The sequence below is a fragment of the Schistocerca piceifrons genome, chromosome 4 (assembly GCF_021461385.2).
Source record: "Schistocerca piceifrons isolate TAMUIC-IGC-003096 chromosome 4, iqSchPice1.1, whole genome shotgun sequence".
Lineage (NCBI taxonomy): Eukaryota > Metazoa > Arthropoda > Insecta > Orthoptera > Acrididae > Schistocerca > Schistocerca piceifrons.
In genome coordinates this window covers 485,854,712-485,870,562 of record NC_060141.1, presented here as the reverse complement: position 1 = coordinate 485,870,562, position 15,851 = coordinate 485,854,712, and the positions used below count along the sequence as shown (strand labels likewise).

Sequence of the window (15,851 nt, the reverse complement as noted above, 5' to 3'; positions counted from 1 at the left end):
CATCCATGCCCGAGGCAGGATTCGAACCTGCGACCGTATCGGTCGCGCGGTTCTAGACTGTAGCGCCTAGAGCCGCTCGGCCACTACGGCCGGCAGGTATTGCGTGTGTAGGGTCCTTAAGAACGGTGTGTCTTGTGTATCCCCTTTCAAATCGCCCAACGAACAACAGAACCGGGGATTCGGAAAGAAATGCCGAGTGTAACTGCACTGCCGCCATCTGCATCTAAGTGTGGAACCACGTATTCAAAGCAGTAAGGAAGCAGGCAGGCGCGAGGTACGCGCATGTGGCCACTCATCCGTCAGCGGTGTGGTAACCTCACCTGCTAGGGGCCATCACAGCGCAGCTGACTGACGTGTCCCTCGGTGTGGAGGTATTTCATACGCTGCGCTTATCGTCGCAGATAAGATACACCCGTTGAAGTGCTCCAGTAGAATTGAGGATCAGACGACGGACACAACGCTGCAGCAACGTACGGTATGCGACTCCTCGGTGTCCCCTGTTTACTGTGTCTGCTGTGGGCAGCTGTTGGCCTCGCGGAGGACGAAGCGCGCCCAACCAATGCCCCGGTGGTCCAGATAGAGCAGGGCAAACTCGTGGGCACCACCATGGTGTCGCGGAAGGGCAAGCAGTTCTACGCCTACCTCGGCATACCGTACGCGCGGCCCCCGGTCGGTAAACTCCGCTTCCAGGTAAGGCAGTCTTGTCTCGTACGTCATTATCCCGCACGTAATTTGGCGAACAATGCTAGTTACACCGCAAATGTGTAAAAGTTACGTAGTGGACCCCGTTTACATTTTTCACAGTTTATGTACGATATATGCACGTAATACACGTCAAAACACTCGTGGGGAGGGGGGGGGGGGGGTACATGACCATCATCTAATGCAAGATTCCTTAATTTCACTTTTGTTTTCGTGACAAGAATCGCATTAAATTGGTAAAGTGCTTTTAAATATGACTCGGAAGCAACCGTTAGGCTCCACAATAGGTCAATCTGTTGCCACAACATTTGGCATTGACATAGTTGGCTTCGTCAACTCCCACCAAAATTATCAACTGTTAACGTAACCTTGAACTTCGGTTACGCTACAGGGCAGTCTGTCACCATAACAAAAAGTTCAGGGGGCCAGGGGAGGAGGGAGGGGGAGGGGGTGGTATTGGGCTACCAGATTTCTTTCTGACAAATATCTTTGACGTGGTTGCAAGGGGTATTAAATCATCATCAAATATTTTGTCATAGTTCCTTGCAGTAACTGAACCACCACATATTAACTGAGAAACTCTACTTTTAATGCTGTTAGTTTTATGGTGTCAGTCCATAAAAAGGGCAGTGATATTTTCGATACGAATACAAAATGCAATTAAACTAAAATCTCACCTCCTGCTGACATTAACATATAATAATAATGAGTGTAGTTCAATGAATACAGATGACAGTAGCAGAGTCTAATAGTGTCATGAGAAATATGTCGTGACCTTATTGAAGTTCGAAAGCTGTTTTACCATGTCTGCGTGCTTCTCAAGTACTTAGATGCTTTGCGCAGACTGTAGTTAGTTTCGCGTAGTTATTTGCGGATGTCACTCACTTTAATACGTTCAAAACTGGGCGGGAATTTTACATTTTCGCATATTAGTTCCTGTTTATTTTTACAAGAGACTTTGTCTTGTGTGTACCTATCAAGTTTCCCGGCAGTAACAGTCATCTAGCACGCCTGCCTATGACGCTTTCTTCTTTATGTGCATATCTTAAGTTACAGCTAGCAAATGTTATATTAGGCACAAAACTCACTTTCTGTTCACTTTCAGCTGCTACTACTGCGTCATCAATGTAGCGTATTGTTGATTCAATTCCATTTTCAGTGAACAAATAAACATCAGTGGCGACAACGAATTTGCCTTAAATATTTCCCAGTTCTGACTTCTTCTAGAAATGTTAGAATAGTCTACACTAATTAGCTTTGAAAAAAGTGGATTTGTCTCCCTCCTAAAAGACGAAAAAATTTTATTTCATTTGAGATTATAAAAGGCCGTCCCATATTTATAGCGCCAAAATAAGCTCCGAAATACGACCGCCTCTGCATTTTGAATGTGCTCCTGCACTCCATATAAGAAACATTTGTCCCTCAGTGTTTATACGTGCTAACTGCTTGCAGTAAACAGATGACGATTGCTTTCTTCGATAAAATCTAAAGCTAGGCTCTAGAGTTGAATAAATTTGACGAAAAGCAACATTTCACAAAAGTTCTATCACACTACGTCAAATATACTTGACAGACAAACTTTGTCAAAGAAATTTGGCCACAGGAACATTCTCAACGCGTTCGCGTAAGTCTGTATTCCGTCCTTGACATAGGGTCTTTGGCGATCCTGTGAAATTAACACTCTAGAAAGGATTGTTGTAATCAATTGTTAAACACAGTCTGAGCTGCGACAACCTTCTACACAAGTACACATGGAGTGGAAGGTTAAGCTGTACCCCGTCCAGGGTGGATTGAACCAAAAGATACCAAACATGGGGGTTCAGTACGTGATGTAATGATAAGCTGTTTTTGGTAAACATAAATAAAACAGAACACTGACAGTATTTACTTTGCCTCTATTGTTTTTTGGAACATGGTGACATGTCGATCTGTAGCGTATACGGAGTACCAGGTTGAGTGTTTGACCGTGTGTTACCGAAGCCAACGAACGTGACGTCGCAGCAACCATAATTCCTGTTATCGCGCGTGATTTACACGTAATGGACTTTGATGAGAGCTTTATGTCCGTTATTTTGACGATTATATGGATTAAAGCAGACGGACAGTATCGGCAGGTTCAGTTTTACTCCTACAGTACCTTAGAATCAGTGTGTGATCCATGCTCAAGTGTTTAAATGCGAAACGTCCTTTTTTCCTTTATTAATCAGTCTATCGACTAGTTTGGCGCAGCCCAAGGACAATCAGTTTGGTGCCTCAGAATTTTTAAGACAGTTAAGTGTAGTACACGTTGCGATCAACTTGTGTGAGAAGGAAAACTGCGTACCAGAAAGACTGGTACCCGAAACTCATTATGATTGAGCGGCGTCCAAATCCTCGTCTGCCTATCTTCATTAATGTTTCCCTCAGTTTCCATAAATCTACATGGATACTATTAAAGTCACCGTGCTGGGCGTGGCGGAGGGTACCCTGTACCACTACTAGCTACGGTATGTTGATGAATTTCACTTATGGACCGTCTGACAGCAACTGAATAAAACACAATTTTAGTGCCATACGCGTTTCGCCTTTATTTTCTGCAAGGCATCATCAGTGGCAGGTTGCGTAGACAGTTTCTTACATATTACGCTCCTGTTGCATTTTTGGTCTTGTTCTTCTTCCTATGAGCGCCAATTTGCTGTTTTTTCTGCATTCCACAGCACTATGCACTGAACGCTTTTTTTAACGCAATGATTGCGTTAAAAAAAGCGTTCAGTGCATAGTGCTGTGGAATGCAGAAAAAACAGCAAATTGGCGCTCATAGGAAGAAGAACAAGACCAAAAATGCAACAGGAGCGTAATATGTAAGAAACTGTCTACGCAACCTGCCACTGATGATGCCTTGCAGAAAATAAAGGCGAAACGCGTATGGCACTAAAATTGTGTTTTATTCAGTTGCTGTCAGACGGTCCATAAGTGAAAATCATCAACATACCGTAGTATTACGCGCAACTGAGGAGGACAGGACCAAAAAATTGAAGATGTCACTACTAGCTAGTTCCTTTCCTGTTCCACTCGAAAATAGTGAGGGAAAAGACTGTCTATACGCCTCTGTATGGTTCCAAATTTCTCGTATCTTATCTTAGTGGTCCTTATGCTAAGTGAATGTTGGTGGCACTAGAATCGTTCGGCACTCAGTTTCAGAAGCCGGTTCTCTAAATTTTTTCAATAGTGCTCCTCGAAAAAGAACGTCTCATTCCCTACAGGGATTCCCATTTGAGTTGCAGAAGCATCTCCGTAACTTGTGTGTTGTTCGAAACCACCAGTAACAAATTTAGCTGTCCGCCTCTGAATTGTTTCGATGCCTTCCTTCAATCTGCCGTGGTATGGATCACAAACAGTCGAGCAATAGTCAAGAATATGTCTCATCAGCATCCTATATGCGGTCTCCTTTACAGGTGAACCACACTTACCTAAAATTCTCCCAATAAACTGCAATCGACTATTCCCTGCCGCAGTCATCACATGCTCGTTTCATTTCATATCGCCTTGGAACGTTACGCCCAGATATTTAAAGGACGTAACTGTGTCGAGCAGTAACTACTAATGCTCTATCCGAACGTTAAAGGTTTGTTTTTCTTACTCCTCTGCATTAACTTAGTTTCCCACATGTAGAACTAGCTGCATTCATCATACCTACTAGAAATTTTGTCATCTTGTATTCTCCTGCACTTACTCAACATAGACGCCTTACCGTTCATCAGTCATCAGCTCATAATCGCAGTTGCTGTCTACCCTGTCCGCCAAATCATTTATGTATACAGAGAACAGCGATTCTTTCAAAGGGAAATACACAATTCGACAGCGTCATGTGATCAAATATAACAACACCAAAGACAGGCGTTCGTTTTGTGGATTTTTGGGAACAGCGAAACCGTTTAAACTTCAAAACCTCCGCTATAGTTCCTGAATTCAACACTGATTTTGTTATAAGTACGGATCAAACAGAAGGCATCACGGGTCGTAGTGAGAGAACTTTATCCTTTTGAGGTGGGAAAGTTACAGAAACGGCAGTCGGTCACTTGAAACAAATCTATCATTAGTTTTGGACAAAATTTTGCGACCTTACGTATAAACGCAACCGTATCTGCACACTGAGCTATCACTCCTAGCATACTGATGACCGGGTTGTCGACGAAATCAGAACATACACGTGTTCATAAAAAGTAATTCCATGAAAGTGTGTGCCGTTTTGTCGACCCTACGACGAATGCATTTACCGACCTGTGAAGAATTAAATTCGCCTATTACAGAAATGCCCTGTTCTCACTGCATAGCAGACGGACCCCCTGGGGCTCCAGGGGTTAGAATAAGCCCGAGGTATTCCTGCCTGACGTAAGAAGCGAGTAAAAAGTCACACACGTTTCGGCCTTTGTGATGGTCCCCTGCAGGGTTTGATCTCCATTTTTCAAAATTTTCCCAAAGAGCGAGCCAGTTGGGAAGGACGCCTTACATGGTGCATCGTGTCTATCATGAGCTGAGACATATTGCATCTTCTGTCGACGTGGATCTGCACTTCTGCTCATTCTCCAACTGTTGGGCGAGGTCACCCTCCTGGTGCGTATTTTTCCATCAACTGTGCAACATCGTTTTCTACGCTGCCGATGATAATAGACTTGTTTGCTTGGTTGAACCTGATATCCAGCAGGGTAGTCAGTCTGTTTTGGTGGGGCCGCCATGTACCCTGTTCGTTGTAACCCCCTGACAACACAGGGATCTCTCTACTGATGCCTGCGCTGTTACCTCCCCACGTATGTCATGGAGTAGATACCCATCTCCCTGGGGCATCAGGACTCCCAGCAATGGCCATCCTGCCAGGCGGCCTTTGCTGTGACGGGGCGACGCCCTTAGGGAGGGCCCCTGGTCAGAGTGGGTGGCATTTGGGTGGACGACACGCAATGAAGTGTAGTACATCATCTCTTGGTGGTGGTCAAACATCAGCAGTCTCTAAGCGTTCATGGACTCAATTCAATGCACAGAAGTAAGACCCCAAATCGTTCCCCACCCTGGCCACACCATGGGATGAATGTCAGGCTAAGAATAGGAGTGGCTCTTATTCGTCCCAGTATATTTAAGAGCTGATGGGGAACCTTTCATGACTAGGAAGCCTCAGTTATTTATTGAGCATTTAGAAGACAAGTTTGGGGGAGGTGGAGGGCTTGTCCAGAATGAGATCTGGGCCAGTCTTGATCAAAACAGCATCCTCTGCCCAGTCACGGGCATTACTCACTTGTGACAAGCTGGGGGATGTTTCTGTAACCATCACGCCCCATAAGAGCTTAAATATGGTCCAGGGAATCATATTTCACAGGGACCTTCTTTTGCAGTCTGATGATAAGCTGCGCGCCAATTTTGAGGGCGAGATGTGCATTTCGTTTGGCGTGTCCACCGAGATACGAGGGATAATCAGGTTGCCACCGGTGCCTTCATCTTGGCCTTTGAGGGTGATAAATCACTCGAGGTCAAGTTGATGGTCTACTGCTGTGATGTAAAGCCCTATATCCCTCCCCCAATGTTGTGCTTTAAATGTTGGAAGTTCAGCAGAATGTCTTCCTGCTGTATTTCCAACGTCACATGTCGAGATTGCGGACGCCCATCATATCCTAATACTCCCTGTGCCCCACCTCCTGTCTGTGTCAACTGCGGAGAGCCCCATTCGCATTGTTCGCCTGAGTGCAGGCTTTCGAGAAAGAAAGGAAAATTATGGTGTAAAAGGCCCTGGACCGACTGACCTACACTGAGACTAAGAGGACATTTGAATGCCTACATCGCCGGCTGGTGTGGCCGTGCGGTTCTAGGCATTTCAGTCTGGAACCGCGTGACCACTATGGTCGCAGGTTCGAATCCTGCCTCGGGCATGGATGTGTGTGTGATGTCCTTAGGTTAGTTAGGTTTAAGTAGTTTCTAAGTCTAGGGGACTGATGACTTCAGATGTTAAGTCCCATAGTGCTCAGAGCCATTTGAACCATTTGAATGCCTAGATCCTGTACGTATGACATGGTTTTACGATGACGCTACAACAGTTGTAGCCCCATCAGCTCCTCCAACCCCAGTCACCTGTCACAACTGGAAGACTACACCTGCCCCCTTGATGCTGGGGAGGGGGGGTGGGTACTTCCCTCCCTGTTGCACCTGCACCACCTATCATCGGGGATACCAGTCCCCACTTCTGCAAGCGTAAGTCTTCTTCAGCTTCCTCTCGCTTGGAAGGGGTCCCTTGGGTCACTCCCTTCCCAGGTTTCTGCTAGTGGGAAACATGACACAAGCCAGTGGCTGAAGAGCCCAAAAGCAGCTGGTCATGGGGCTTCACACTCATCCTAGGTCTAAGAGACTGAATCAGTGAAGTCCTCCCAGCCAGGGAAACCCAAGGAGCAGCGAGAGAAATCCAAAAAGAAGATCCTCAAGACCAAGGGAATTGCGGTAGCACACACACCACAACTACCTAGAAGCTCTGCATCTGCAGATGAGGTGGAGATTCTGGCGTCCGCTGAGGTCTTAGATCTCGCTGGGTCCTCAGACACAATGGATATATACTGTTCAGGCAATAAGTTGGTGACAGCAGGTGACCCTGAGGCGTAAACTGCCTCATTGAGTGTTACACACCTCCCCAGTCTCACGATGACGTCATCCTCCAGTGGAATTGCGGCGGTTTTTTCCACCGCCTGGCTTAGCTATGGCAACTGTTAAGCTTTACACCTACTATCTGCAATGTGGACCCCTGCCCTCCATGGCTATAAGGGATATTACAGGAACCGTAGCGACTGTAATTGTCAGATGGAGTTTGCGTTTATGTCCTAAACTCAGTCTGCAGTGAAACTGTGCCCCTTCAAACTCCTATTGAAGCTGTGGCTGCCAGAATAAGGCTGACACAGGAAATAACTGTCTGGAATGTATACCTTCCTCCAGATGGTGCAGTACCCCTGAATGTATTAGGTGCACTGATTGATCAACTCTCTAAACCTTTCCTACTTTTGGGAGATTTTAATGCCCATAACCGCTTGTGGGGTGGCAATGTGCTTACTGGCTGAGGCAGAGATTTCGAAACTTTACTGTCTCAGTTCGACCTCTGCCTCTTAAATACTGGGGCTGCCACACATTTCAGTGTGGCTCATGGTAGTTAATCAGCCATTGATTTATCAATTTGCCGCCCAGGACTTCTCCCATCTACCCACTGGAGAGCACATGACGACCTATGTGGTAGTGACCACTTCCCCATCTTCCTGTCACTGCCCCAGCATCAGGCCCATGGACGCCTGCCCAGACGCGCTTTAAACAAGGACGACTTGGAAACTTTCACCTCTGCTGTAATTGTTGAATTTCCCCCATACGGCGACATCGATTTGATGGTTGATCACGTGACTACAATAATTCTTTCTGCGGCAGAAAACGCGATTCCTCGCTCTTTAGGGTGCCCTGACGAAAGGCAGTCTCTTGGTCTTCGTCGGAAGTCGCTGAAGCAATTAAGGAGCGTCGGCGAGCTCTACAGCGGCAGCAGCGGCACCATTCCCTGGAGCATCTCAAAGCCTTTAAACGCCTTTGTGCCTGCGTTCGCCAACTTATCAAGCGACAGAAGCAGGAGAGTTGGGAGAGATATGTCTCGACCACTAGGTGCCATACGCCAGCTTCTCAAGTCTGGGCAAGGATCAAACATGTTTCAGGGTACCAGACCCCAACAGGTGTTCCTGGTGTTAACATAAATGGAGTGTTACCTACCGACGCAATCGCGATTGTCGAGCACTTTGCTGAGCACTATGCTAGAGCCTCTGAGTCGGAGAATTACTACTCAGCCTTTCGCACTCTTAAAAGGCGGCTGGAAGGGAAGGTCCTCCGTTCACTACATGCCACAGTGAATCTTACAATGCCCCATTTACAGATGCTCCTCAGTGCCCTTGCATATTGCCCCGACACTACCTGGGCCAGATCGGATCCACAGTCTGATGATTAAACATCTCTCGTCATACTATAAGTGACATATCATCATCTTCAACCGGATCTGGTGCGATGGCGTCTTTCCACCACAATGGCGGGAGATCACCATCATTCCGGTGTTCAAACCCGGTAAAAACCCGCTTGATGTGGACAGCTATCGGCCCATCACTCTACCAACATACTTCGTAAGTTGCTGGAACGTATGGTGTGTCGGCGGTTGGGTTGGATCCTGGAGTCACGTGGCCTACTGGCTGCATGTCGGAGCTGCTTCCGCCAGGGTCGCACTACCACTGATAGTCTTGTCCCTCGAGTCTGACATCTGAACAGCCTATGAAACGTCCCCTTTGAACAATTATACTAGACTGTGCTTAACCTGACACACAATATTTTTAGCGCAACGCAATCTGACTTTCAAAAATCCCTACAAAAGAATGGCCCTGACTAACGTTAACCTATACCTTTCACAAATCACTTACCTCACCAAAAATCTTCGTTACTCGAACTACTGCAAAACAGCGAGCGCCACTACTGCCAGCTAAATAAGAGATTCAAACTACGGAAGGCACTAACTACTGATAGGCATAGTTAGGAAATGAAAGATTTTGACAGAGAACAAACAATGTATTTACCTTAATATTGTTGAAAAATCATAATATACATAACAGATCATGACATCCAGTCTTAGAAATTTCCAAACTCCGCCATCTCTCCCCCCACATCCACCACTGCTGGCAGCTCACCTCCAACTGCGCAACGCTACGCGCTGTTAACATCCAGCTGCCCAATAGTACAATGGCAGACAACAATGCAAACTAGCCACAGACTGCACACAGCACAGCCAGTGATTTTCATACAGAGCACTACATGGCGTTACCAATAAGAAAACATAAACAGCCTACTTACATAGCCCCCATGCTCCCCACAAAAAATTTTACAAATTGTTTTGGACAGTGGCCAATAATGATTTGATAAAATTTTTCATAATTACAATAACAAATAAATCAAATGAACACACTTATTGATACAATGTTGGTCAAAAGCTAAAATTTTCTCACAGTCCATAAAGACAGTCCTGATCATTCATCACAGTAAAACTGAAGTTTCTTTTCTCAAAGTCTGAGCAGTAAAAGACAATGCACACGGAAGTAGTGGATTTCCATGCAGTCTTGAAGTAGTAGTGTTGTCCTTCCAACGGAAAGACAGTGCTGACTCTTGAGATGCTGACAGGTAATGGGCCACAACAGAGCAAACCCACCGCAGAGTCAGTCGAAGTTTTGAGGAATATTGGTAGGTAAGTCATCACAGAACAGACCACTGCAGTCTTGTTAGAGATTACAGTATTGGTGGGCCACCAGAGGTGCAGACCCACTGTAGTCCTGGTAGAGATTGTGGTATTGGTGGGCCACCAGAAGTGCAGACCCACTGCAATCCTTGTAGAAATAATGGTATTGGTGGGTCATCAAAGATGCAGACCCACTGTAGTCCTTGTAGAGATGGCCAGCAACCATCTGTTGCGACAGTGCAGGTGCACAATCATCATAGAAGAGTCTTGCGGAGAAAATAGCAAGACCATAACCACCACTTGTGCACTCACAAAGTTTTTGAAATTGTCCTTAGAAACAGCAATGCTGTTATCCAGTCCCTTGCTGAATTATTAACACACGTGTAAACACTAACAGTCCCTACTTCTCACATATTGTCCATATACTATGACCAATAGAAACGTGTGCAGTGAAATGTAACTTACAAGTTACTTAATTTGATGAACTGGTGTCAATTACAATTGTATAACATACAAATACAATAACAAAGGTACAAAATACATCATTAAAGAACATAACAATACAGATAACATTTGTAGTAAAACAGGCTTTACAAAAGAATAGAAATAAACATGTACATCAGTGTTACAGGAATTATGACATAAGTAAATACATAAAAGATCAGAATAACTTTTGAAACATCAACTTTACACATAAGCATTAAAACAAAACAGAATAAATAATGTCTAAGCATATTTACAAGGTAAATAACATATTATTAATGCCAATTATATTTGAGGATAACAGTATTCTTCATCATAGTGAATGTAGCTTAGTACTAGAAAAATTCTACAATGTAAGTCTTATCAGATAAACACATAAAGACAGGAAGTACACAAATACACAAGGGTACACAAACACATAGCATAATAATACAAAAGGAAAGGACAGGGTTTGTTTTACTGCAGTATTTTGCAAACAAAACTTTCTTTACTTCTTGGAGATCTCCCTTCATTCATCATTATTCCCAAAAAGTCCTATCTATACCTGCTTTCTGTATTCTATTCATATTTCTTTCAAAATAATTATTTCTTAGTGCACAATACTCATTTTTGCCAAATCTGTTTCTTATAGCTTCTCAATGCATTTCTTCCAATTCATCATAGTTAGTTTCTTATATAGTCTACCCCCTCTTAAGCTAACTTAAATCTACTGAGCTCAGATATATATACCAAGGGACGAGGCAATGCAGCAGCACATAAAACAATTAATACGAACAGCAATGAAAAAAAATGGAAATTGTCAAAGCAAGCTGCAGTAAATCTAAATTACCATCAATGCAACATTACAACTAATATGAGCCAATGTGCAGCAACAAGAAAAATAAATCAGTAGTAAAACTAGATTAACAGAGTAATACAAAGTGAAATTTAATAGCACTATGCCTGGCAAGCAGCAGCAGAAAATGAAATAACTTATACCTAAACATGACATAGCTCAAGCAGAAAAAATAGTACACTAAAGATAACAATGCAGACAAGGGAAATGTATAATCACATCTTAATGTCTATGTAATTAAAGTGGTGCACCACAAAAACTAATTCTACAAAAAATTACCAAGTACTTGAAAAGAAAATTATATATGCAGTTATTGTTATCAGTCCATTCTTATTGTTCTTTCCATTCCAAGAGCTCCTTTTTCGAAGAATGTGGATCATAAAATAATTATTTAATAGATCTGTTGACAGAAAGTGTTCACATTAGCAAATGCATTTAAGTTTATTTTATAAAACTAATGCTGCAACACAACTGGAAACCAGATATCAAATGAAATAAGCAACTATGTACAAAGTAAAGCATAAGAACATCATTCAGTAGTCATGAGGCATTTCATAAGTTAGTAGAAAAATCACTCAACTAGAGAGACAGTAGTTATAATCAGGTGTATAGACATAAAAATATTTCTCGTCATTTCATTAGGCATTTCAGTAAATATCATAAATTAAGAGCTCCACAGTGTAATCATATGTTTTCAAGTTCGACCATGTCGTTTTTGCGATGCTTTCTACAAAGGAACGTCAACAGCGAGGATAATGGCCTCCCCTTTTTTTTCTCCACCTGTACCTCTGAAAGGGGCACAGGCTAATGGCTTTTTACCAGGCGACTGTCGCCCAGCTGGGTGCCCACGACGCATTACGTGCAGGTGGTCACTTAACTTTCTTACCAAAATATTTACGACACCAGTTTCTGCTACAGTGACAGTCTCATATGAAAATTTCACAGGTCGAAAATTTACGTTACAAATGTGTAGAAACAAAATCCTATGAATATAACAGTGTGCAAAAAATTTTCGCCTGTATTGTGATACATTCACGCATTTACACACATTTCATAACTCTTAAAGTACGATTCTTGGTTTCCAACAACCTTTTTCACAAATCAGAGTCCCTAACCACTATTCATTACTCCTTACCTTATTACACATATAAATATTCATCGACACTTCTTCAATATTTCATCATAACAGATACATAGCATAATCAAATAACTCGTATAGCATCAGCTTATTAATCATAAACATATGGCAACAGCATAATACACATCATCATCGTAATAATATCATAAAACCTCAGCCAAATCTCAAAATCGTCGTAGCTTCCTCCAATAGTGTCAAAACCTAAAAAAAATTCTCTGCTCATGTCAAAAGTGTCATCTGCCTCAAACGTACTTTAAAAATCGTGATCCCATACCAAATATATCATTCAAAGCTCTCATAATATCACAATGGTTCCGAAAAAATATGAACAGTTTACAAAGTACAGACAAAATACAGTTTCATAAGTGTGAAGTTATCCAACTGTATAATTACGTAAACATCTGTCACTGATGTAGTAAAGAAATGTTTGTTTCTCTGTTAAATAATCAGATAGCTGTGTAATTTGTGTGTTAGAGAAATATGGTACCGAAGTGTAAAGTTGTATAAGCAAATACCATATTAGCGAGGGCTCCTTGTGCTTGCCAAACACATGGTACACAAAGTAGGCGTGTACCCCCCTGAGGATTAATGTAATTATACCCTCAAGTGTTACAGATTACAGCAATGGAATGAAATGTATCACGGAGAACTTTCTTTGCAATTCAAAAATCTTTAAAAATAAATGTTTTAAGTACAAAATTAATCACTCAAATACGTGTACTGTAGCGCTAAACTGTGCGTCTTGCTGTAAGAAAATTCTGTGGAAGTGTCGTAATTATCGTCCTCCGAAAGCTAAGTTCTGCAGAAGTCAATGTGCTTACCTCATGATAAACAAAAGTGAAATGCTTTGAGTACAGATATCTTAGTTATTACGCTTATTGCCGTGATGAAGAAAGTACTGTGCTGTAACGTATTGTTGTGCTACAGAAAAGGCTGTCTCCTTGTAGCTATACCACAAAAGTTACTACTAGAACATGTTTTACTTTCCAGAAGAATTCAGAAAAACTGAGCAGATATAAAACAGATACACCGCAAAAGCAACAAGGTAAATTGTCACACATTAGTAGCGTCATGATATAGTCGTGTAGCTGTCAAATAAACTAACCACTGTGTCATCTGGTATCTCTCGGAAAGCACCTTGAATCCATAATGTATTTTCAAGTAAACCAAAATGTTGCACTAAAATCTCATTAGCAGTACCAGTACATGTTCTATGTATGTAAGCCTGATAGTCGTTACGTAATCGTGCAACTAACAAGCAAGAATGTACAAATAACTGTGTCGTCTGTTCACTATAACAATGCATTCGTAATTTCTGTTTAAATAAGTTCTCTTGGTTCTTGACTGGATATTTAACTTCAGACATTGTTGCATGTTAACAGATTCTAAGTCTGACAAAGCATACTAGAAATGTGAAGTGAAAAATTTTATGGCAAAGACAAAGTTAAAAAGCAGATTCTTTCAATAAACGGTTTTACATGTGAAATGTGGTGTAAACCTTTACTCTTCCTAGTACGCAGAGTTTCAACTTCAACGCAATTATCATGTGGTATACGTCGGATTCTGTAAGGTCCATTGTAAACTAGAAAGAATTTGTGACTCAAGTGTTTCTTCTTATGTGACAATGAATGAGCTTTAATGAGAACTTTCTGACCAATATACAATTTCTTTGCATTTGCTTTACCGTGTAGTTTTCTCCTTTTGTCTGCTGCAGATGTTATATTTTTAAGAGCCAAATCAATTATGTCTTTGTGTCAAAGTTTACGTGTATTCGGGAAAGGTACAAGCTCTCTGATTCTGTTCGGTGGTTCTTCATTCTTCAGTACAAGAGTAGGTGGTAAAGCAGTGGAATCATGAGGCATTTCATTCAGCACGTTTTGAAATAAGTGTAAATATCTGTCCCAATGCTGATGCTTTCTGTGACAATAAAGTCTGCAAAGCTTATTGATTTCTTTCATAATCCGTTCGGAGGGGTTACAATGTGGTGAGTACAATGAAATAAAAACAGGTTCGATTTTATGGTTGCGAAGCATGCGTGACCAAACAGCAGATCTGAATTGCGGTCCGTTATCTGAAATGACTTTACTAACGTGTCCAACTTCACGTAAGAAATTTTTAACAAAGGCGTTGGATACAGACCGTCCAGTGGCTTTACGTAACGGTGTGAAAGAAACAAATTTTGAAGTAAGTTCAACAGCGACTAGAATGTACGAAAATCCATTAGATGTTGTGACAAGCGGTCCCAAGAGATCAACAGCAGCAAATTCTTTTAATTTAGAAGGAATGATAGGAAACAGCGGAGCACGATGGGAGATAGTAGATGGTTTCGCCTTTTGACAAAGTTTACAAATAGACAAGACTCTTCGAATTCTCTTTTCCATATTGTTAAAATAACAAGTTGTTCGAAGAATATGATAACATTTTCGTGGGCCAAAATGTGCATAGCTGAAATGAATGCACCAAATGAGCTTATTAACAAAATCGTCAGGAATGCAAAGTACCCATAGCTTGTCATCAACAGTGCAGCGTTTGAACAGTATGTTGTTTCTAACCAGATAATAATGCCGAATCTGAGTGTGTGTCTTTTCATGCCATTTGCTCTTGATGTCTTTCCAAATCGGATCTTTATCTTGTTCATGAGCAATGTCCTTTAAAGATGTGGTGATGAAGTTTTCAAAGGCGACTTTCTGAATGTAAAGAATACTGAAATTTTTCTCGAGGTTGCCTTCTGTGTTACTTTTCTCAAGCCCAGCCGGTGCGCATGACAGTGCATCCGCAACAATGTTCTCCTTGCCAGGAATGTAGACTATTGTGAAGTGGAATTCTTGCAGAAACAATGCCCAACGTTTTAACCTGTCATGATTTAATTTTGAAGACATAAGAAATTGTAATGCACGATGATCACTGTATACTTTTACGTGCTTACCAGAAAGAAAGAAACGGAATTTGTTAAATGCCCAAACGATAGCTAAAGCTTCTAATTCAGTAACGGAATAATTTTTTTTCAGATTTTGTTAGCACTCGGCTAGCAAAAGCAATGGTTTTCTGAACAGCAGTGTTATTTTCTGTGGCTTCTTGAAATAAATGGGCACCAAGACCGACTTTAGAAGAATCCGTGCTAAGGCAGAAATCTTGTGACAGATCTGGATGAGCTAGTATTGGCGCGTTAAGTAGCGATTCTTTCAAAGAATTGAATTCCAACTGTGCTTGTTCGTCCCAGTTCTAAATAGTATTTTTTCCAGTGAGAGAACAAAGTTTTTGTGTAACAAGAATTTGCATATTCAGAAAACGACGGTAAAAATTTACGAGACCTAGAAAACTGCGGACTTGTTTTTTTGTGGATGGAACTGGAATGGCTCTGATTGCTTCTAACTTTTCAGGATCCGGCTGAATGCCTTCAGAAGAAATAATATGTCCCAAAAACCTCACCTTTGACCTACCGAATT

General features: G+C 42.1%; 1 protein-coding gene across 1 annotated transcript in view; it reads left to right on the top strand.

Annotated features, from left to right (window-relative positions):
* The first annotated feature begins 477 nt into the window (after window positions 1-477).
* Window positions 478-15,851, top strand: part of LOC124795934 (venom carboxylesterase-6-like) — a 122,319-nt gene continuing 106,945 nt past the window's right edge. Inside the window, exon 1 of the mRNA XM_047260014.1 lies at window positions 478-690. Within this exon, the coding sequence (XP_047115970.1) occupies window positions 478-690 (213 nt within the window). The remainder of the gene's footprint in view (window positions 691-15,851) is intronic.